The sequence below is a fragment of the Thalassophryne amazonica genome, chromosome 5, assembly GCF_902500255.1.
Source record: "Thalassophryne amazonica chromosome 5, fThaAma1.1, whole genome shotgun sequence".
In the NCBI taxonomy this organism is placed as follows: Eukaryota; Metazoa; Chordata; class Actinopteri; order Batrachoidiformes; family Batrachoididae; genus Thalassophryne; species Thalassophryne amazonica.
The window spans coordinates 26,450,959-26,475,802 of NC_047107.1; the positions used below are offsets into that span (position 1 = coordinate 26,450,959).

The 24,844-nt window shown below is 39.6% G+C and overlaps 1 protein-coding gene across 1 annotated transcript in view; it reads right to left on the reverse strand.

Annotated features, from left to right (window-relative positions):
• Positions 1-24,844, reverse strand: part of LOC117509927 (dedicator of cytokinesis protein 5-like) — a 63,053-nt gene that overhangs the window by 37,081 nt on the left and 1,128 nt on the right. Inside the window, 10 exon segments of the mRNA XM_034169542.1 lie at positions 4,003-4,092; positions 4,330-4,449; positions 4,541-4,631; positions 4,718-4,758; positions 21,390-21,546; positions 21,914-21,999; positions 22,093-22,247; positions 22,499-22,557; positions 22,633-22,733; positions 22,856-23,026. Coding sequence (XP_034025433.1) covers positions 4,003-4,092; positions 4,330-4,449; positions 4,541-4,631; positions 4,718-4,758; positions 21,390-21,546; positions 21,914-21,999; positions 22,093-22,247; positions 22,499-22,557; positions 22,633-22,733; positions 22,856-23,026 — 1,071 coding nt within the window.

Genomic DNA, 24,844 nt, shown 5'->3' on the forward strand with positions numbered 1-24,844 from the left:
GCCTGCCTGCAGTCCAGACCTGTCGCCCATTGAAAATGTGTGGCGCATTATGAAGTGTAAAATACAACAACGGAGACCCCGGACTGTTGAACAACTGAAGTCGTACAACAAGCAAGAATGGGAAAGAATTCCACCTACAAAGCTTCACCAATTCACCCTCAGTTACCAAATGCTTATTAAGTGTTGTTCGAAGGAAAGGTGATGTAACACAGTGGTAAATATACCACTGTCCCAGCTTTTTTGAAACATGTTGCAGGCATCCATTTCAAAATGAGCAAATATTTGCACAAAAAAATAAAGTTTATCAGTTTGAACTTTAAATAACTTGTCTTTGTGGTGTATTCAAATGAATATAGGTTGAAGAGGATTTGCAAATCATTGTATTCTGTTTTTATTTACATTTTACACAAAGTCCCAACTTCATTGGACTTGGGGTTGTACTATGTTTCAAAAATAAATGAATTTAATCAGCACAGTATTTATTTATAACACAAACACCGCATTAGAGAGCAGCAGCTAACAGGCGATTAAATGTTACTCTATGAGACACAAAGAACCCAAGAGTAAATTACTACTTGTGGCTACTGAACAGACAAAAACATCTATTCAGAGCTAAGCACACGAAAATGTACTTCACAAAATGTAATTAAATATTTTAAAATGCCTTTCTGTCTTTCTGGCTGCCCCACACAGTCTACAGAAATAGAGTGCAAAGTCATGTGAAGGTTGTATTCCATATATTCATACAAGAATGTGGTCTTTCAGTTTGAGAACTTGATTTATTAATTTCACTCTCTTTCTCCTGGACCCATCACGTCCCTTTTTTTCCCTTTTTTTTTTTTATTGTGGAAGGAAACCAAAGTGCCCAGAGGAAATCCACACAGACATGGGGAGAGCATGCAATCTCCACATATAAAGGCCCAGGCGGAAGCCATCCCAGGACCTTCTTGCTGTGAGACAACAGTGCTATCCAGTAACCCATCGTGCCGCCATTCTTCTTGTTCTTCTGTAGTTGGAAATATTCATCTTGTTTATCCAAGTGGAGAGGTGAAGAACTGGCATTATTTCTCATCTTTTTAAAGAGGTAATATTATCCACTATCAGCAAGCCAAATTGGCTCACCCATGTCTTTTAAAAACCACATGAGCCCTAAAAACACAATGATGCTCAAATTTAATGCCGTCTATTTTATGCAAAAAATAAAAAAATAAAAAAAATAGACAGCTAAAATTTTCAGAATGCAGGATTTGGAAAATGTGACCCATTTCTGGATTTCTTGCTTTGAACAGAAAGGACATGCAGCTCAGTCCACCTTTTTTTTAACTTCTGTGCTGCTGTGTGTACATGCACACATGGTCGCCACATACAATACTTTGAAGTTAAGCTCAGAAGAAGAAGCCACACATTTTCAGCGTATTAGCATGTCTTCTTCCGCAGGGGAGGTGGCCAAGTGGTTAGTGCGCTTGGTTTCAGTGTAGAAGGTTCCCGGTTCAAATCCCACCCTTGCCACATTTCTCCATGTGAGGTGGAGTTGCGTCAGGAAGGGCATCCGGCGTAAAACTTGTGCCAATTCAACATGCAGATCCACCTTGGATTTGCTGTGGCGACCCCAAGTGCAAACAAGGGAGCAGCTGAAGGGAGTTACTTTTTACAGGACATGTCTTCTTCCCACAGAGATAACAAGAAAACATTAAAATCAAGTTATGAAATATTTGACTTTCACTGTAAAAGGTCCATAAAATAAAAATTTTTCATTATCTACTCATTTAATTATACAACATCCTCCATCCTCAGCATCCTTCCCTTGAAATATCCTACATCCCTCCTCTGCACAGCCCCAAACCATCAGACAGAGCTCTCTCACTTTGTCTCAAATTTTAAAAAAACAAAACAAAACATTAAATTACACATATTATTCATGTCATTCTTAAAAATGATCATAAACTGAAGATCTTCTCCCAGGCACACCTCATGTTGGAGTGATGGAGGCCAAAATAATGATATAACAAATGTCTGAAAACAAATTATTGGCTTCAATCCTCCGAGGTCCATGGACGCACCAGTACGTCAAAGTGTACTTTTCATCATGTTTATATGAATAGATCAGAAATGGAATGTCACAGAGGCCCAATTCAGGGTCTACACCCCTCTAAGGGCTGTGTCCCACAAAACTCTTCAGGCTTCAGTCCTTCAGATACAGTGGACACCAGAACAAACCATTATGAAATCAGAATACTCATGACTCATGACCTTTCATCACCCCTAACCCTAGTAACCTGGCACCCTTGACAGCTACATGTGCCAAGCTATTGCAGTGGGTGTAACCTGTAGTTTAGTAATCATCTTTCGGCATTTATTCACACTTTACTTATAAAATATCAATTATTTACAATTGTACATATGGAGACCAAAAATCTTTTTTCAAATTTACCAAGCGTTTTGTCTTTGAGGTGGGGGAGCAGGGGGATTGCACAAACACTCATGGCATACATCGGTTGTAGCCTTCATTTTCGGACAAAAGAAGACAGTGAATGTCAGCCACTTCACAAGCAGCCTTTGAAATGGGACAGTGTACTTACGCCACTTGTCACATAAATGGCTGATGATTTTGGTCTGTAAAGCATGCAGCCACTGGATTCAGACACATTCAGAGACCATAAGACCATTTAAAAAAACTACAATTCTCAGCTGTAAAACAGATCTCCCCTCCAGCCAATCTTTGATTTACAGCCAATGCAAGAAACCAGAAAAGGTCGCAAGGGCATGTTTTATCATGAGTTTTCATCAATGTTGGATGTTGGAATGTTGGATGAATAAAATCCAACAATGATGAAATCTTATCCAAACAGCAATGATTTGACAACAGTAGTAGAGAGTTAAGTGATATTATTTCACAAATACACTCTTTTGGAATTTAAATTTATTTTGCATTGTGTTAACATCTTTTTCATATATTTAACTTCTTTCAGGACCTAAAGAGTGTGGTAAACCTACTTCTAACACCAAAACAATTCGTCCATATGAATAAAAATGTGTATTCACTAAAGATTCAAAGAATTTCATATTTTCAGCATTAGAGCTTAATTATGTCTTACATAGTGTTCTAGACAAATATTTGTCTCACATTCACAAAGCTGAAATTGTTCTGACCATTTTGATATGCAATGCATGGAATTATACTATATCCAAGTGCCTTAACAAGGAAATTACTCAAAGTATAGCAAAATCAAGAAAATGCCTTTGGAGATCAGACGTTAACATTTTTTAAACTACCGTATTTCCTTGATTAAATGCCTGGTCAAAACTTAGTCTGAAAAAATAAAAGCTTGCCTTAAATAAGCGCTGGGCATTATGTGCATTAAAAGAATTATATTTAGTTGAGTCACTCTTTTTCTAAGTCTGATATGGAGTGGTACCTTCATGTGACCCTTTTAAAGTTCTTAGTCGCATCTTAATGCAATTTATCACAGGAACAGTGGCTTTTTCTGGATTAATTTATCCCTCAATGAGCTCCACTTCTTTATATAATCATCAACCTCCAAAGCTACGGCACGCGCAATTTTCCTCCATGAACTGCAGATCATTTGAGTGTCTTTTTCTGACTCTGTGTTGTAAAGTTGGTCACATTTGCAGACTTTTCTGCCAAACGTATTTGATCCATGATCGAAATTTAATCACCATGTGTACTTAAAATATGACGGGAGAATAAAAGTGACAAATCACAGCCTTTGCAGTCTGTTTAGCAGGTGCGCATCAGGCTAAGGGGAGGGTTCCTAGCCATGCAGAGGGCTCTGATCTAAAGCGGTTGTCTTTGGTTCACCACACCCAGGGATATGTGAGGAAGAAGCAGCATTTTGTTAATAATCACCACCCTTGAATAAAGGCCTGCCTCCTTTAGAAATAAACGCCCGGAGTTTTAATCAAGGAAATATGGTACATTTATTGGAATTTTGTTTCGCCTGGAAACTACATGAGGCAACTACAATGAACACAGCATCTTACCAGCAACTGGCTGAGCTCCATGAAGTCAAACATATGGGTCTCGTGCATCTTGGCCAGTTGTTTGCTCAGCTCAATTGCCTTTTCCCACATCTGAGAAGACATGTGAACTGCTCAGTTAAAAGCCAAATTAAAACACTGATTAAAAAAAATGTAGGCTCAAAAGCTTCACTTTTCCATTTGCCTTTACAGTAATTACTTAAAGCTTAACGCAGATTTCAAATAGTCTTTTGCATAATTTAATATAGCGATTAGAAATAAAGCACTTACTTGAACATTTCGGTTATTCACATTTAGTAAAAATTGGTTGCCAAATATTAATATGCTCACCTTGCCCTTGTCCAGGTAACATATGATCTCCTGGAATAGCCTCTCTTTCAGCTCCTGCTGGAAGCACATGTGTTTCCCGTCTCGGGGTATCAGATGGGGTGCACAGGGCTTATCGGACCACTGGTGGAGCACGTTAATATAAATCAGCATTGAGCTGAGTGCTTTAGCCATTGTTAAACAGCTTAAAAATAAAGAATGTTGATGTTGTAACCTCCAGTAATTCAGCATGCAGCAGCAGTGTGTAGGCAGCCTCTGTGTAGTTCTCACAGTCCAGGTGTAAGTCCCGCAACTTGTACAAGTACCTGGGTTCCATGAACACATCATACAGTTAAAACTGCTGTCCAAAAAACCACAAACCACATATGTTCCGCGTTTCAATCTGACTCACCGGATGTAAATGTCTTCCCTCTTCTTTTCTTTGTAAAAATTCTGATAAGAGAAAAAAAATCATTATCTTGAGTTATTATACGTCAGGACTTTTTGTTAGTTTTAAAGATTTTAAGAAGGATAACTGAGCCAGTAACCACAAAAATCATTAGATTTTACCATTTTGCTTCCAAAGCCAACTCACCACTTCCTGAAATTGCTTCACAATAAAATTATTTTATAGAGATGTTTAATTACTCCGAATCTGCAAATATTGATGAGGCCATTCAAAATAAGCTAACTACCAAAGTTGAGTTGGCAGAGACAGAAGGTGACCATTGGTCAGTTGGTAAATTGCTGATGGGCCAGTGGTTTTATTAAAGGTTGTTTGTGTTTATGAAACCAAACATTCCCTTACTGCTTGTGTCAGCGCTTTCCATGGAAGCTTTCATGTGAATGTGACATTATATAAAAGCAGGCTTTTAAAAATGTGGTATGTCTCAAAACAGACTGTATGACCGTTTGCTGTATTGTCTCAAACAGAAGACAGCTTTGATTAAAAGATAACCAGTCTTTTTCCAGACAATTTTGGAAACATACTTGCCAAATGTATGTATATTAACAAAAGGAATTAAGCTGACCACACAAAATATTAAACATTTAAGAGGTGATTTGTCGTATGTAACATGGATCTGGTTACACTCTGACAAAAATAAATAAAATTCTACACACCATTACTTTTCTTCATTCATTGGTCTGTTCCCACATTTCAGATTGTGATGCATTAAATCAGCTGAAAGCAACAAGAGACTAGGAAAGAGTTCTTCAGACCCACAGAAAACACAACTCAACATAAATATGAGCTTGATGATTAGATCGGATTAATTCTATAGACCAGATAAGCAGGAAATGCAGCATACTGTATTAATACAGTGTTCTTTTCTGACATTTTGGCACATCTCTGTATTCTCTGTATTGCGTCCTGTACTAAACAAGCAAAGAAAACTCCAAACTGTCAGTATATATAACTGTGTACAGTGAGGCAAATAAGTATTTGATCAACTATCGATTTTGCAGGTTTTCCCACCTACAAAGAATGGAGAGGTCTGTAATTTTTATCGTAGGTACACTTCAACTGTGAGACACAGAATCTATAAAAAAAAAATCTTCAGTGCTCTTACGGAGGGAGGAGGTTGTTTGCCAAAATTTCATGATACATGATCCCTCCATCCTCCCTTCAATATGGTGCATTTGTACTGTCCGCATGGGGGTGGAAAAATGATTTTTCCACCCCCATGCTTCATGGTTGGGCCGGTGTTCTTGGGGTTGTTCTCAACCTCCAAACACAGCGAGTGGAGTTGATACCAAAAAGCTCTATTTTGGTCTAATGTGACCACATGACCTTTAAACCATGAAGGCATAGTGTGTTACTAATGTAATCCTTGTGTTGAGATTTGGGTAAACACATACAGAACTAATACTAATCCAATATTTCTGTTGCAAAAGAAAGCTATAAGAATGATCAGCAATAAACCATATCGCCAGCTAACAAATCCATTATTTGCTTGTTCACAAATTTTAAAATTCTGGGACTTGTTTGATTACATCACAATACAAATTATGTATGAAGCTAAAAATAAACTTTTGCCTCAACACGTCCAGGATCTGTTTAAAATTAGGACTCCAGCTACAATTTGAGAAGAACATTATTATTTGAGAAATTAAAGATCCGAACTAATGTAAAAAGTCATTGTGTTTCCGTTAGGGGTGTTAATATTCTGAATAATTGTCCTGATAATATTAAATTACTTGGTACCTTAGTTGGCTTTAAAAGGCATTACAAAAATAATATATTTACCCATTATAGTTTGAAGAATTTTGTCATTGTGCTTGGGATTGTGTACCATTGCTTGATTGGTTGTGTTTTGGAATTTTAGTGCATTGATTAAATTATATTGTTTATGCACATTTCTTTTGTATTGTTATGAGTATATTTATATATGTATACATTCAATATCAATTTCAATTTATTCATTTTATATAGCACCAAATCACAACAGAGTCACCTCAAGGCACTTCACACATTCTTTATTTTTTTATGGTATGAGTTTTGTTATTGTCTTTCGTGTTGTTCATCTGTGTGGCGAATATATACAATTCATTCATTCATCCATTCTTAAAGAAAAACTAACAGGTCTGTGACAGCCAGAATTCTTGCTGGTTGGTAGGTGATCAAATACTTATTTCATGCAATTAAATGCAAATTAATCATTTAAAAATCATACAATGTGATTTTCTGATTTTTTTTTCTTTTTTTAAGATTCTGTCTCTCACAGTTCATGTGTACCAATGATAAAAAATACAGACCTCTCCATTCTTTGTAGGTGGGAAAACCTGTAAAATCAACAGTGGATCAAATACATATTTGCCTCACTGTATAAGCAAATCCACTGATTGATTGATTACTGATTGATTGACTGACACAGTGATTGACTACTTTAGGAGTTATCGGGGAAGATTACTGTATGTTCCAAAATATAAGTCACATTGTTTGTTTGTATTAACTAGTTTGGAAATTCCTCTGACTTGTATGTTAGAGAAACAGGGGTGTAATGGTACACATAAATCAGAGTTTGGTACGTTTTCAGTATTACCTTGGAAAATATCAAGGTCATTGTCCTGTCAGAAGTGGTTTTTCATAAGCTAAATTAGATGTGAGTAAATGTCAGGAGTATGTATTTAGTTCATGCACTTAAAGGAAAAATTTTTTGTGGTGTTGTCAGGTTTTTTGTTTTCTCAACTTTTTTGGTTTCTGAATTCTTTTCAGATTATTTTCTCTACTTTTAAGATTAGGCTTAAAACTTTCCTTTTTGCTAAAGCTTATAGTTAGGGCTGGATCAGGTGACCCTGAACCATCCCTTAGTTATGCTGCTATAGACATAGACTGCTGGGGGGTTCCCATGATGCAGTTTCTTTCTCTTTTTGCTCTGTATGCACCACTCTGCATTTAACCATTAGTGATCGATCTCTGCTCCCCTCCACAGCATGTCTTTTTCCTGGTTCTCTCCCTCAGCCCCAACCAGTCCCAGCAGAAGACTGCCCCTCCCTGAGCCTGGTTCTGCTGGAGGTTTCTTCCTGTTAAAAGGGAGTTTTTCCTTCCCACTGTAGCCAAGTGCTTGCTCACAGGGGGTCGTTTTGACCGTTGGGGTTTTACATAATTATTGTATGGCCTTGCCTTACAATATAAAGTGCCTTGGGGCAACTGTTTGTTGTGATTTGGCGCTATATAAAAAAAAATTGATTGATTGATTGATTATTTTCATAGAACATTGGTTATCTTTACTATGCACAATTTGTCGTTGCTTTTGGCACTTGGTTTCTTATTGATAACTGCAAGATAGACAAACAGGCATAAAATTGGAACCTCCATCCAATTTTGGTGGTGTAGGAAAATCCATAACAGAAAAATGAGAGTGACTGAGGCACTTTTGATTGAGATATAATGTAAAATATGCATTAAATGGGGTTTTCAATATTATATTTAAATGGCCAAAAAATCTGTAATCCAAACCGAACAGTCCACCCTTAAAAATTGGTCCACCTTTTGCTTGTGCGCATGCATCGTTTCGGTCCACAGCAGCACGTCTGGGACGGAGTCTCTCCACCCAAAGCAATCAAATGGATTAATGGGATTATTAACCGTCAGATGATAAAGGTAAAACCTCTTAAAACATTCCAGAGTTTTAAGCAGAAACGAGGCTGTTTTAAACAAAGGCGAATTTCCGTGATGCTTTGAAATGTTCAACACGCAGGGAATGCATCAGTTAGCAGCTTGTTTAGCTGCAGCGCTCTGATCACTTCCACCACCTTTTATGATGAAATAATGTTGAATTCATGTGGAAATGATTGTTGTACAAAAGCTTCAGATATCTGTCGCTGAGATGGATGATGAATGGAGTTTGAAGCAGAAACAAGATGTTAATCTGTGAACCGCGTCATATGGGGGGACCGAATTTTAGGAGGACCGATCGGTCTGTGACACCGGATCAAACTTTGTCAGTCAATAAAGGATACCATCCTACATACGGCTCTCAGATATGAAAGAAATCTTTTTTGACAGAGTTATGGATTTTTGAAAATTCATTCAATCTTAAAGATAGGGATTCTTTCAATTTTTTTCAAGATTTTTCCTGACATTGATCTTTGACCTCGAAAGTTGAATCAGTTCCTGCCTAACAGGATATGAATCTCAATACTCTCAATTCGAAGCTAGACTGCAAAACAAGTGAATGATTCTGCACTGCTGTCATCACAGAACATGAGACAAATGAGAGATAGACGTCAGTGCAGCACAAACCACTAATAAACACATTTCACTGCAATCAATTGTTTTGTTGAGCAAACTGTAGTTAATTATTAATCAGTCATCAGTCTAGACCCTGTGCATCTCTCTCTCTCTCTCTCTCTCTCTCTCTCTCTCACACACACACAAGCGCGTTACTTTGACCACTGTTCAGTGATAGATTGGCTATCTGCCAACTGGGGAAATGCCAGAAGGGCCGCCCTTATATGTGCAGGTGTTGTCAGCTCACAATGGGTCATTGCAGTGATTAAAAAAATTCTAATTTAAATTCAAAATGTTATTTTATGCATGTAGTCACAAACATTTGAGATAGGCTCCACTTGCACCTTTTAATAAACATGGTCATGATTCTCTCAATGTAGCCAGTGGAAAGGTCATGTGAGGGAGGACATCAGAAACTAAGTGTATGAAATATAGTGTGAGAGCAGAGCCACTGTCAGGGTAAAAGAAAATTAATTGGGCCACCGAAAGACTGAAGGGAGGAGCAGAGAAAGAAAGAACAAAAAAACAATGAAAGCTCCATTAGCTGAGGATGAAAAATGTGCAAAACTAACAGATTTTATTTCACAACGTGTCACCGGCAGTCCCGCTTAACTGATATTAATGTTAGCAGAGCTAGAACCAGGAAGACAGACAAGATGATGAGGGAAATGAACCAAACACACAAGAAGCAACTGAAGAACCAGACACTGGACCTGTGGCAGAGACTGAGATTAAGAAAAAGAAAAAACCCAGGAAAGTGGATTGTCCAACAGCATCGGGATCGGAGGTAACTGCAGCAATCCATGTATTTGTGCATTTATGTTATACTCTTCTCGTCATACTCCAGCGACTGTAGCAATTGTAGAGTTGTCTTGTGAGTGTGTATTTTGTGTTGTCAATTTCTGCACTGTAGTCATTCTCTGTGATTTTATCTCAGGCTTTTCTTAACTTTTTGGTGCAGGTGGTGGTCGGCTTGAAAATAGGGTCAAGCTGCTGGAAATGCCAGAACGATCTATTGATCCCAGTCAGTCACTGGCAGCACTTCCACAAGCAGAGCGCAAAGCAAATGTTGATTGATATGCAGTAGAATATCAGGCCTGCCAACCTTGAAGGAAGTCTTGGAGTAATACTTTCCATGAGGCGCAATTGATTACAATATTCATTAATCACAAGTGTCCATAGTTAACTCCCGATGAATCACAAATTAACCACACTTTTTAAAATCTTCAATCAAAGCTGCTTCTTAATGTTTGCAATGATGCTTTTTTAATTATGTAATTTTTATTTTAATTTTTCATCAATTCCATTTAGTGTAGAATTGTAGTAGTAAAATTGAGTGACTGAATGATGTTTTATTTGTTAATAGACCGTTTTAAACTGGAGGATCTTGTGGGACATTTTAGTGAGCTGCACCTTTGCACATGTCTCCAGCATTTGTGAAAGTCAAAGTAAACAGAAATGATTCAAAGCCACAGCAGAATAACTGCAATTGAGAGAAAAGGCGAAAGATGGCCTAACGAGGAGGTACAACACATGGAGGAAGTCCAGCGAGGAAAGCAAAAATCTACATCAGCAGACCTGTATACCTGTGGAATTAAACACATTGAAGAAGAGTGCAGAGAAGAAGAGAGAAAAGTAATGCAGGACTGCAAGCGTCTGAGTGACAACAATTAAACTGGCTCAGCCCTCAAAAAACAGCAAAATACTGCACCACAGACCTCCATGTGTTGGCGTTGTGGAGACAAAAGACTTGCTGCCTTTTTGTACAAAATAAATGAATTGTTTTAAAAGCGTGCATGACCTAGCAAGCTAATGGGAAGCCAAATTAAAAAAAGCATAAATCACTCTAGGTGGCACGGTGACTTAGTGGTCCAGGGATCATTTGTGTTTGAAGTTTGCATGTTCTCCCTATGTTCGTGTGAATTTATGAAGGACTTATGTTAATTGCAGGAATATTACATTTGGAGACAAAAAAAAAACAGCCCAGATTGACTGTGTGTACTGGGCTAAGTCAAAGTGGAAACAGGTGCAGTGACCTTCAGACAGGTAATAGTTGGCACTTGAGGTTATGTCACTTTGGTGGCTAAAAACAGCTCTGAATCTGTGTGCCTATTTCAGATGGTGTATGGCTAATTTTATTTTTATCAGCTACATCAAGACTCGCAGAAGTTAAATAGTTGAAGTATTGATTGATAACCTGGTAAATAATTTTTTTAAAAGATAGTGCTGATTGGAGTGCGATATTCCCTTTAAGGTTGAAGTTTGTTTACTAGCTATCACTAGGATTAGATGCTTGCTGCTGCTATTAGCCTGATGAGTCTTGACTGCAGTGCAGACACAACAGCTCAGAAGGCCTATTAATGGATAGTTCCTGCACCTGTTTCTGGAATCTGGGAGTAGGCCAAGTTCCTGTGATGTGATGTGATGCCCATTTATTCTCATTATTTTATTCACATTATTTTCATAATCATTATTATTATTATTCTCATCATTATAATTATTGTGTGTGTATGATGGGGGATTTACTTCCCTCTCTGGCTCTGCACATGTGTATTGTCTGGGTAAACAAGAGTTAAACAGATGACAGTGAGGAAAACCTGTTTATTTTTTTGTGGAAATAGTTACCTGATTGGCCGGGAGGAAGGTAATATCACACATACCACACATCAGAAACAGAATTGTTTATTAAAAGCAATGTGAAATGTTTTTAAATGTTCACCGTGAAGCTCTGAGCTTGTTACCACTCTGTGGTTATGAAATGGAGTGAGATGTGTGCTGCTTAAACAGTGGACACTGGGCTTATAGTGAAGCAGGCAATGTGCGCCCGTATTTGGTGACTTCGGTTTAATGAATGAGGTACAGATCTATATAAAAAAAATGTCTTGATCAGTCATTTGGTTGTGGAAACAGAACAAAGTCCCTGAGCACCATATGAGAATCTAAGTGTTTTAGTTGTGCTCAGTCATTTAACATATCTTCTTAATGCTGTCCAGAAAAGTCCCAAAGCAACAGTTTTTATTTTGCCGGCAAAGGAAGGAATTTCACTGAGTCCCTGTGCAACAGAAAACACCAGGACTGCTTCCACAAACCAAAGGTTACAGCCATAAATTTCAGGGATCAGTGTCTCCACCCCAAGTAGGTGGTCTTTCCAAACGTACACATAACACATAACTTCAGGAAAGCCACAGCTCCCTCGCCCTCACCAACAGCCCCATCACCACTGTGGTCTGTCACCGCTTCCTCGGCACCACCATCACCCAGGACCTCAAGTGGGAGTCAACCATCAGCTCGCTCATCAAGAAGGCCCAGCAGAGGATGTACTTCCTGCGGCAGCTGAAGAAGGCCAAGCTGCCTGTCCAGCTGATGGTGCAGTTCTACACGGCCATCATCGAGTCCATCCTCTGCTCCTCCATCACGGTGTGGTACGCCGGGGCCACAGCCAGGGACAGACACAGACTGCAGCGCATTGTGGCCTCTGCTGAGAAGGTGATCGGCTGTAGCCTTCCATCTCTCCAGGACTCTGGGCCGAGCAGGTCGGATCACAGCTGACCCTTCTCACCCTGCACACGGTTTGTTCAAACCACTCCCCTCGGGCAGGAGGCTACGGTCCATCCGGACCAGAACCTCCCGCCATAAGAACAGTTTCTTCCCCTCTGCCGTTAGACTCATGAACTCCTCATAACTCAGTCACCTTAAGCTTAACTCTGTCACTTTATCATTTTATCACGGGTCACTTTAGACAGTGTACTTTGGTTTCTAATTGCACTCCTCCCACTGCACTGTTTTTTCTGTTTCACACAGCCTTTCATATTTCATATTTCTTTTTTTTTTATCTTATATTTTATCTTGACACATGTTATATTTTATCTTAGCATTTTATCTCTTCTTAATGTTGCACCATTGTACCGAAGCAAATTCCTAGTCTGTGAATCCTGTTCACTGGCAATGGCAATAAACTTCTTCTGATTCTGATAACATGATTGAAGCAGACTAGCACACAAAAGGAGGAACTGCATGCGATTCGTGAAAAATCTGAGCCATCTCAAACACCTCGTACACCTGTCGCTACAACCATTCGCGCACACAAGCAGCCGAAAGACAGCGTATGCTCTGCATGTGCTCATTCAATCCCCCTCTCAGCAGGTGTCAGCCAAATTCCAGGTGTCGCACACAAATATCTAACACCGCTTGCTGCTCACTTAGAAAAGGTGGGGCTAGTCATGCACCTGGTATACGATAGTAGAGAGCAGACGACCACATTCGACCTGTCTTTAAAATTGTCAAACTGCAACACGAGTGTGGCGTCACCTAGCAACACACACGGGTGTAACTGTGCCGACCCCCCCCCCCCCCCTACACACACACACACAAATGGAGTGTGGGGTGTGTCGTCGTTATACCCCCCGGCTGGCTGATGTCACTTCCACCACGTAAATTGTAGTTTACATGACAGACAGAAAGAGTGGAAATTAAATAAAACACATAAGTGTGAAGGCATGAACTCACTCTTGTGTGATCCCTTTGCTCATACACTTTGCTGTGGGCATACAGCGCCTGTCAGCTGACCACAGATTGTCAGCTAGACATGACCGTGCACACAAGGTGTCAAATTAAAAACAGACATCAGACAGATGCAGGAGAAATGCATAATAATACATACATAAATTAAAAATCACAGAACAAAACAACAGAGAGAGAGCCTTTTTTTTCTGTGACTGCCGAGGTCCACTGATGTACAGCTGGTCAGATATCTGTGCTCGCAAGTCACAGCTTGGGAACACCTGTACTGGCTTGTAGGATATGACGTCGCATAACTACAGCGTGAAGCGCGGACGTCGGTATGCTGTCCTCGCGTGGAAATAAATTAAAACACATACTGCTTCAGCTGACCACTGCATCATCGCACTGCAACGCTGGTGAATATTGTGCCATGCAGGAAATCACCCCACGGGATGGCCCCCGTGAGGCATGTGTCACTGCGGGATTTCCCCACACTGTAATAATTAAAACAAATATCACATTTGCAGTGGATCACTGCACGCTGGACAGGCCATGCTGGCTGCATGTGTTCATGACGCGGAAGCTTGGCTCTTCATGACACGGGAGCCGGCCAGCTCCAGCACATCAGGTAATTCATGTAAAACATGAACGGGAGAACAGTAATCCACGTCATTTCATTACTTCCTGGTGTACGTCTAGGCGGAGGCTAAATCTGCTATTTATAATTATTATTATATCAGGAATTATTGTTTTATTAATTCTTCCCTCCGCTGCAGTGTGCGTGACTTTCCACGTGCTCGCACTGTGTTCATGCGCGCAAACACAAGCGTGCATGAAACCATTGCTGACCGTGCATTCCTCACAACAGCAGGTGGTATTTTTTGCAGTTCCCCATTTTGTTTTTGGTTCACAGATTTTGCTAAGTTTCTGCATCTTTCGTGTTAAGGCCCAGTCACACGGCACTTAACGAAGGGTGACGAAGCCCTGACGAAACAAGAAATCTGGACTTTTGTTGACTTTCGCTGGCATCGTTTAACCTTCGCGCTGTTTTGTTCCTGCAGCTGGAACTTCGTCAGGATTTTAAACTGTTGAAAAATCTGAACGAAGGGCAACGAAAACCTCAATTCGTCTGTGTTTTGTTTTGCTGTTGTTCTTGACGTTTTTTAATCGTTTAGTTTTTTTAACATTATTGTTTAATTTGACTTCGTTCCAGCAGATGAGTGTTTTCACACAGTGCAGAAGCCAGTTTCGCAGACTGTTGGGTGATAAAAGCTCTTTCGTCCACCTTTTCTCAATGAATTGTGACTTTTTTTTATGTTTTCCCTTCGTTCAGGAATCGTCGTGTGCCGTGTGACTGGGCCATTATGTGTGAAGGGGCCCTTAGCAAATCTTACACCAATAAAAACAGCTGTCAATGACATCATTTTCCAGCAATATGCAGGTGCAATAAGATCATTTCTTGGAAAATGCCCAGGCCTATGAATTCAACTCTGGGTCATGAAATTTACCCTTCCTTTAAAACCCAAATGATCATCATTTTCACCATTATGTACCGTTTATAATCCAATATTCATTTTCTTCCAAAATTAAGTGCTTTACTCAAATTTTACCCTTAAATCAAAATTCTGGCCTTAAAGATTCCTTTTAAAGAAAACATACATTTTGCATACAACATATGTCCTCCTAACATCTGTCAACTGTTATCAGGAATACACAACAAAACCATCCTCTGGTATTTGCATATCATCATGATAAGTTTGCTATTAGCACGTCATCTGTCTTTGACAAAAAAAAATTACACTACAATTTCTGCGCAAAACTGTTCCTGCTGCCATCCACACACTGCTGCATGGCTGCCTGATGTCCCGAATTACAGCATGAGCCTTAGGTTAACTTTAATTTTTCCTCTACAGTTCCCTTTTCCAAGTCTTGAGTCTTTTTGACAGCAAACACTGATAGAAGTCTTCCCACTGGGTGAACAAGACACCTGGCATGTAGATCACCAAAAACCATGATCGGTTATGCTGGCACACATGCAGTCACCCGGGAGGCCCACTGAGTTAACCTGACACAGATCTTTAAAGGAGGCCAGCAAACAACTGACCAGAAAACCAGAATGGACCTCTTCGTACCTGCTAATGTCACCCAATCCAGGGGCCCAGATAAGTCGATGGTCTTTGCTGTCGGGGATGCAAAGTGACTTAGTTATTTTTCTTGATATTAACAATCATTTTGTGAAACCAAAATTTACCACTAAATTCCAGTTAAGATTATTCTTATTAATTTCGACCCATGCTATTTAGTTCATCCTTCTTTTCCCTTTTCCTTTTGTCTCTCAGCCTCACGTCTCAACTCACCTCAGTAATACAACTATGAATCATTATCCATATTCACAAAATCTCAGTCACATGTGTTTGCCACCTATAAATATGTAAATAAATGTTAAAATTACACCAGTTGTTTGTCTTGTGTCCAGCTGAAGGCAGATGTTTAATCAATTGTATTCAGAACATATGACTTTCAGATTTAGATTGATCAATTTTAATACTTTCTCACTTTTATTGTGAGTAGTGAGCCTTTCAAAGTACTTGATTCAATATTTTGTTAATTTAAATACACACACACACCCACACACACACAGTGGTCCCTCACTATAACGCGGTTCACCTTTTGCGGCCTCGCAGTTTCGCGGATTTTTTTAGTCCAATTTTGCATGCTTTTTTTTTTTTACAGCGCATTGTGTTACGCAGCCTCATCAAGCAGGCTGGTCGTGGCACCGCAAATGGAGAGCACGCGCATTGTGTTCTGCGTGTCTGTTTATAAGAATCTTCTCGCCCAGAAGAAAAAAGAGCGCCAACAACTACCCATAACTGTGTTCTTCACTCGAAAAAAGACACCTGCAGCGAGGTGTGACTCAGTGGAAAAAGGAACGACAGGACGAAGAGGCGCGATCAGATGAACTTGTGAAATACTGGTCAGTCACTATTAATAATTTCTTATGTGTCCAACCTCGTACGTTGATCGTTAAAATTAAATTCGTTAGTTCTAAAAGCCATCATAATTATTTATAGGAAAACGTTCTATTTTTATTTCTCAAACAATGTTTGGGCCTGAAAACAGGTTGGTCTTATTTTTCTACTAAGGTTTGAACTTTGAGAGTGTTTACACACAAGAGAAAAATGAGAAAATGTTCATGCCTGATTGAGAAAAGTGTATAAAGTGTGTAGTGAGGGGTTTTACAGCCTTAAAACGTCTATAATAATTGTAAAAAATAACGCTGACTACTTTGCGGATTTCGCCTATTGTGGGCTATTTTTAGAACGTAACTCCCGCGATAAATGAGGGACCACTGTATATATGTGTGTGTGTGTGTGTGTGTATTGTCCATATTCTTTCACCAAAATATTAAATCTAGGCTTGCATCTCAGATGTACCTTCTGGCAGATTGTAGCTGAAATTGCAGGTTTTCTTTTTAATAAAATCCTCCTCTATACCACTTCATCATGAAGCTGTATAATTGGGGATACAAAATGCAAAATATGCACTATGCACAATTTCTCCAGTCATAGCCACAGAAGCCTATAGGTTCTTCTGGGTTGGAGTGTCTTAGTGGCTTTCCTCACTGTTCTCCTTCTTGCACAGTCACTCAGTTTTTGAGAACTGTCTACTCCACACAGATTTACCAAAGAGTGCCATACTGTTTGAATTTCTTCATAACGGATGTAAATGAAGTTCAAGACATATTCAGTGACTTGGAAATCTTCATGTATCCATCCTCTGACTTGTCGACAGAAAACTAGCAATAAGACTGATTATTTACAAGTATTATACCAAAGGGGCCCATTACTTAGACAATATATCTTGGCTTTTATATTTTTAATTAATTTATATCACATTGTAGAGATTTACTTTCAGTTTGAATCTAAGGAAGATAATTTTAGAAACTTTTATATTGAAAAGCCTGATTTGCTTTTTGTAATTGAAATGGCATAAACAAATTAAAATGCGTGAAATACCAAGGGGCCGAATACTTTTGCAAGCCAGTGTGTGTGTGTGTATATATATATATATATATATATATATATATATATATATATATATAAATATATATATATGTGTGTGTGTACACACACATATATACATTCAGTGGCTTGCAAAAGTACTGATTTATTTTTTGTCAAAAATAGATAATAGGTAACCATGAACCCAAATTTAAAAAATGAACTACAGACAGTAGAGCTGGACAAACCCTGGTTAAAAAGGCGTATTTAATTCAATTCTGACTAGAAGTATGACCTTGAGGAAAAAATGTGACAGAGTACACTTGAAAATAAAGTAAGCCATTTACAGCTGCTTAATATAAAGGCACAAATCAATTCAAGTAAAAAGCCCATAGACAATTAAATCTACAAACTACTTACAACATAATAAATGAAACAGGTTCTTCTTAGTTGAAAATAAATAAATAAATAAACAAACATTCCATTTCACCCTTTTTTTTTACATCCTCCATCCCACTTCCAGGAGTTTCAGGTCATCGTAGTAAGCCTTGGTTTGAGTGTTTTCACATACTCTTCCCATTATTTTTGAGGAGTGAGCGGTTGCTTCCGTAACAAGTGGTTTGAGTGCAGGTATTAAATACTATCAGGGCCTTATTGCCTCAGTAACTGTGGCGTAATAGTGGAGGGAACATCACAAAGCTACAGATACCTACAAATGGTGCTAACATACAAAGTAATTAATGCAAAATTTCACTCAGTGGAAATACTGGAGCACAGATGTCTTAGATGGTCCACTGATACAACTAACTGCACAGCAACCCATGGTATGTCGGGTATTTGTAATACAAGAAGAGAAAACAGCTAGCAGCTACGGCTGGCGGTCTCTGGTAGACACAGCTTGTGGGCACACAACAGAATATGTTGCTGTGATTAGTCCAACTTAGTTGTAGGCATAGAATACTACGTTGTGAATGGCTGAACTTTTCGGCAGGCATAGACTTACATACGAGGTCTGTTAGAAAACTGTCCGACCTTTTTATTTTTTGCAAAAACTATATGGATTTAAATCATGTGCGCTTGCATCAGCCAAGCTTGAACCTTCGTGAGCATGCGTGAGTTTTTTCACGCCTGTCGGTTGCGTCATTCGCCTGTCAGCATGCTTTGAGTGAGCAGTGGTCCACCCCCCTCGTCGGATTTTCATTGCGAGGAAAATGTCTGAATGATTTTGAGCTTTGCTGCATCAAATTTTTCCAGAAACTGTGAGAGACAGCCAGGTGGAAACCATTCGGAAGATTCAGACGGCTTTCAGGGACGATTCTATGGGGATCACACAGATTAAGGAGTGTTACAGCTGGTTTAAAGACGGCGCACAATGGCGGAGGGCGCGCCGCACAATGGCGGAGGGCGCGCCGCACAATGGCGGAGGGCGCGCCGCACAATGGCGGAGGGCGCGCCGCGCTGTGAGCGGCGATCGACAGGCTGAAATGACCAGAACATTTCCAAAGTGAAGGCTGTGTTAATCTGGGACATCGTCTGACTACCACAGAAATGGCAGAAGATGTGGACATAGCACTTTTTCGGCACATTTGATGTGCCGCAGAGGACATGATGTGATTTGATGGGACTTGATGAAGCCTCACAGGACATGTTGTGGCATGTCCAGCTCATCCACAATTTCTCGGATAGTCACACGACTGAAAAGCCACCAAAAGCCGTCTGAATCTTCCGAATGGTGCAAGAGCTGGGCATGTTACAACATGTCCTGTGAGACCAACACGGAGGTGCTTTTGTCCCGCGCCATTAGCGGCTCCGTGGCGAATTCCTCCGCTCCTCTTTCCATGACAAAAACTCCTGTAACAGTGGAATGTGCTGAAAAAGTGCTATGTCCACCTCTTCTGCCATTTCTCTGGTAGTCAGACGATGTCCCGGATCAACACAGCGTTCACTTTGGAAATGATCTGGTCGTTTCAGCCTGTCGATCGCCACTCGGAGCGCGGCGCACCCTCCGCCATTGTGCGCCGTCTTTAAACCGGTTGTAACACTCCTTAATCTGTGTGATCCCCATAGAATCGTCCCTGAAAGCCGTCTGAATCTTCCGAATGGTTTCCACCTGGCTGTCTCTCACAGTTTCTGGAAAAATTTGATGTAGCAAAGCTCCAAATCGTTCAGACATTTTCCTAGCAATGAAAATCCGACAAGGGGGTTGGACCACTGCTCACTCAAAGAGTGCTCACAGGCGAACGACGCAACCGACAGGCGTGAAAAAACTCACGCATGCGCACAAAGGTTCAAGCTTGGCTGATGCAAGCGCACATTATTCAAATCCATATAGTTTTTGCAAAAAATAAAAAGGTCGGATAGTTTTCTAACAGACCTCGTACACCACAGCTGGTTAATAATGTACTTTTTGTTTTTGTACTTTTGAGCATCAAATCCTACCAGCATATTTTAATGTCAAAATGCATGCCTGATTTAAAAAAATGCATACAGGTTGGCAGGTCTGGAACACTGTCAGCAGCACAATGAAGAAGCATTTGTAAAGACAAATGTGTTGTTTGAGAACCGGCTCAGACTTGTGTCCAGACAGAGACAGATATCGCAATGAGATGTTGCACATTCCATCTTTAGAAGTTTCTACATTTTTCAATCAAAACCGTCATTAATCATCAGTCTACTGGTGTTTCAAACTGCCTTTATGTCCGTGACAGTTTCTGTGGTGACTTTTCAAAGGATGACATAATTTAATCCAGATTTATCTTTTAACACAGAGCAATTTTACAGGCATGTGTGTTAAAAAGGCAGTGATGTCAGACTTTTTTTACGTCCTTGGCAGACGTAAAAAATCACTGCCGTTTATTTGTCTGTCTGTCAGCAGGATTACGTCAAAAATACTGCAGGGAGTTTGACAAAAAATTTCAGCACAGATACAAGCCATGGAAGAACCCATTAAATTTTGGAGGTGATCCAGATCCAAATCCAGATTCTGGATCAAGATTTCACTTTATATATGCTTTGAAGGATTACGTCAAAACTACTGCACGGATTCTCACCAAATTTGCACCATAGATAGATATTACAGTATGGAAGACTCCACTGAAATTTGGAGTTGAGCCGCATCCCGATCCAGATTATGGCTCAAGATTCACTTTACATGGGCTTTGAAGGATTACGTCAAAACTAATTGACAGATTCTCACCAAATTTTCACCACAGATAGATATTGGGCCATGAAAGACTCCATTAAAGTTTGTAGGTGATCTGGATCCGAATCTGGATTATGGATCAAGATTTCACTTTATATAGCCTTTGAAGGATTATTTCAAAACTAGTTCACATATTCTCACCAAATTTGCACCACAGATAGATATTGGGCCATGAAGGACTCCATTAAAGTTTGTAGGTGATCTGGATCCGAATCTGGATTATGGATCAAGATTTCACTTTATATAGCCTTTGAAGGATTATTTCAAAACTAGTTCACATATTCTCACCAAATTTGCACCACAGATAGATATTAGGGCATGGAAGATGCTTCCTCCAAAAATCAGACAGACAGGCAAATAAATAAATGCAGATGATTTTAGTATGTCCTTGGCGGATGTAAGGAATTCCCTCTGGAATGCCATGTCCAGCATGAAACTCGAAGAAGAATGGCACTCATTAGGGAACAGACTGCTACCAAAGCTCCTTATTTGTTGAATCTCTTCCAAAATTTTTCGGCATCTATCAGAACACATTTTCCCCCACATTGTAATGAAAATCAATTCATTACTTGAACAGTAATCCTGCTACTGACCAGCACACAAACACATGGGTAAAAAGGAAAGGATAAATCGACACATGGCCTACCAGCACATTGACGGTGCAGCTCATACGGTGCTCAGGACTTTCGTCATGCGTGATGGTGCGGTATGCCAGGAGATTCTCTAGCAGGCTGCTGAGCAGCAGAGCCAGCTCCTCTCCTGACTGAGACAGGTATCTGTGACGCCTGCAATGCTCACGTAGCCTGCACAAGCAAAAAAAAAAAACAAACAAATTCTGGTCTCTCCCTGAGTAAGTAGCACTGTTCCTTTCTTTTGCACCGATACATTATATTCTAACAGAGGTCTTTTAGGGTTTTATAATCCTTTAAGATGATACGTTACAGCTTTGTTGGGTTTCTATTGATTAAAACCTTTCAATTCTAACAGGCTGTCTTGCCCCACTAGATCTATGGTAAATCTGTTAAAAATACATCTAAAAGGGATTTAATGTATTTTTTAAACAACCCTGGGTGAATTCCCTATTACAGCATTTTGATCGATATGTTGAACAAGTAAAACAAGACTGAAATGAAAGAAATCTCTTCAGTTTGATCTACTTCACATCCTTACGTTCTCTCCAGCAAGGCTTTGTACTGCTCATCCCCTCGGCCTCCTTCTACCTCTTGATCTAATTTTGTTATCAGTTCGTTCTCAAACTGAAATGATAAGAAAGGAATTGCAAGCACGCCATGACATGCATTACAAATACATTTCTCCAGGAGTGACATTCGTGCTTGGGTGCTTCTTACCGTTTCAAACGTGCGTCCGGGGCTGAAGTTGTGCTCGCACTGCATCATATCGAAGAAGATTGGGATGGTGGCTTTCCTCAGTTCATGCTCCGGCACCAGCGTGACCTCTAAAATGGGTCCAACCATGGCAGGGATGAACTTCATTTTGTGTGGACCTAAAGGGAGAAAATTTTTGAGAGGAAATCAACATCTAGTATGACTTAAGAAGGCAAGCTACATGCTCATTTCTCAGTACAGAGACAAAGAATCTAATAATGTGGTAAAGAAAACAATACAGTGTGAGCCTGCACAATAAAAACTACTAACCTGTTATTCCCTCTGTGTTAGTAACAGTCAGCCACTGAATATACAATTTCACAAAACCATATGATAATAGAAGTTTAATCAGATTGTGAAAAAGACTCACCAAGATTGTACCACATATCTCTGATCTTAAAACCCATCGTTTTTCTCATGTCTCCATATCTGCAAATCAAAAAGTGAGCAGATTAAATCGCCTATTTAAAAATAAAAGCATGCGATAAATATAACTGAGCGTACTTATTCAGTATCTTATTCCTTTTCTGCTGAGAGAATGACTCCAGCTGCAGTGTCTTGTGGGTGAGAAATGCCACGGTCAAATGAAAGTAGTTATTCCACAGCTGCAAGGGGAAGCAGGCTTTTCAAATATTAATGCCATAATTACCTTCTCATAACACTAGATTTCATTTTCTGCTTAATAAAAAATTTAGCCTCCACTAGAGTGGGGGAGGACCAGACACACCTGTAGTTTAAAATGTGCCTGGTCCAAGAAATACATGTTGAGCACATCAGAGTACTGGTTGATGGCCCTCTGAAAGACCTGCATCTGCACCAGGTTCATGTTCATCCAGTCAGCAGCGAAGACATTTCCCATGAGGTCCTTAAACATGATGAATGTTTCCATCAGGAAATCCTGACGACAGGAGAAGCTTCAGCACACGGGCAAACACATCTCAGGGACTTTTTTTTATTTCATATTGCACTCAGCATATACAACCCCTGGCAAAAATTATGGAATCACCGGCCTCGGAGGATGTTCATTCAGTTGTTTAATTTTGTAGGAAAAAAGCAGATCACAGACATGACACAAAACTAAAGTCATTTCAAATAGCAACTTTCTGGCTTTAAGAAACACTATAAGAAATCAAGAAAAAAAATTGTGGCAGTCAGTAACGGTTACTTTTTTAGACCAAGCAGAGGGAAAAAAATATGGAATCACTCAATTCTGAGGAAAAAATTATGGAATCATGAAAAATAAAAGAACGCTCCAACACATCACTCACTAATATTTTGTTGCACCACCTCTGGCTTTTATAACAGCTTGCAGTCTCTGAGGAATGGACTTAATGAGTGACAAACAGTACTCTTCATCAATCTGGCTCCAACTTTCTCTGATTGCTGTTGCCAGATCAGCTTTGCAGGTTGGAGCCTTGTCATGGACCATTTTCTTCAATTTCCACTAAAGATTTTCAATTGGATTAAGATCCGCACTATTTGCAGGCCATGACATTGACCCTATGTGTCTTTTTGCAAGGAATGTTTTCACAGTTTTTGCTCTATGGCAAGATGCATTATCATCTTGAAAAATGATTTCATCATCCCCAAACATCCTTTCAATTGATGGGATAAGAAAAGTGTCCAAAATATTAACGTAAACTTGTGCATTTATTGATGATGTAATGACAGCCATCTCCCCAGTGCCTTTACCTGACATGCAGCCCCATATCATCAATGACTGTGGAAATTTACATGTTCTCTTCAGGCAGTCATCTTTATAAATCTCATTGGAACGGCACCAAAAAAAAGTTCCAGCATCATCACCTTGCCCAATGCAGATTCGAGATTCATCACTGAATATGACTTTCATCCAGTCATCCACAGTCCACGATTGCTTTTCCTTAGCCCATGGAAACCTTGTTTTTTCTGTTTAGGTGTTAATGATGGCTTTCGTTTAGCTTTTCTGTATGTAAATTCCATTTCCTTTAGGCGGTTTCTTACAGTTCGGTCACAGACGTTGACTCCAGTTTCCTCCCATTCGTTCCTCATTTGTTTTGTTGTGCATTTTCGATTTTTGAGACATATTGCTTTAAGTTTTCTGTCTTGATGCTTTGATGTCTTCCTTGGTCTACCAGTATGTTTGCCTTTAACAACCTTCCCATGGTGTTTGTATTTGGTCCAGAGTTTAGACACAGCTGACTGTGAACAACCAACATCTTTTGCAACATTGCGTGATGATTTACCCTCTTTTAAGAGTTTGATAATCCTCTCCTTTGTTTCAATTGACATCTCTCATGTTGGAGCCATGATTCATGTCAGTCCATTTGGTGCAACAGCTCTCCAAGGTGTGATCACTCCTTTTTAGGTGCAGACTAACGAGCAGATCTGATTTGATGCAGGTGTTAGTTTTGGGGGATGAAAATTTACAGGGTGATTCCATAATTTATTCCTCCGAATTGAGTGAGTCCATATTTTTTTCCCTCTGCTTGGTCTAAAAAAGTAACCGTTACTGACTGCCACAATTATTTTTCCTGATTTCTTATAGTGTTTCTTAAAGCCAGAAAGTTGCCATTTGAAATGACTTTAGTTTTGTGTCATATCTGTGATCTGCTTTTTTTCTACAAAATTAAACAACTGAATGAACATCCTCCGAGGCCAGTGATTCCATAATTTTTGCCAGGGGTTGTACAACACAAAAGGAAACAAACATATAAAAAGCAAAAGCATCAGGCAC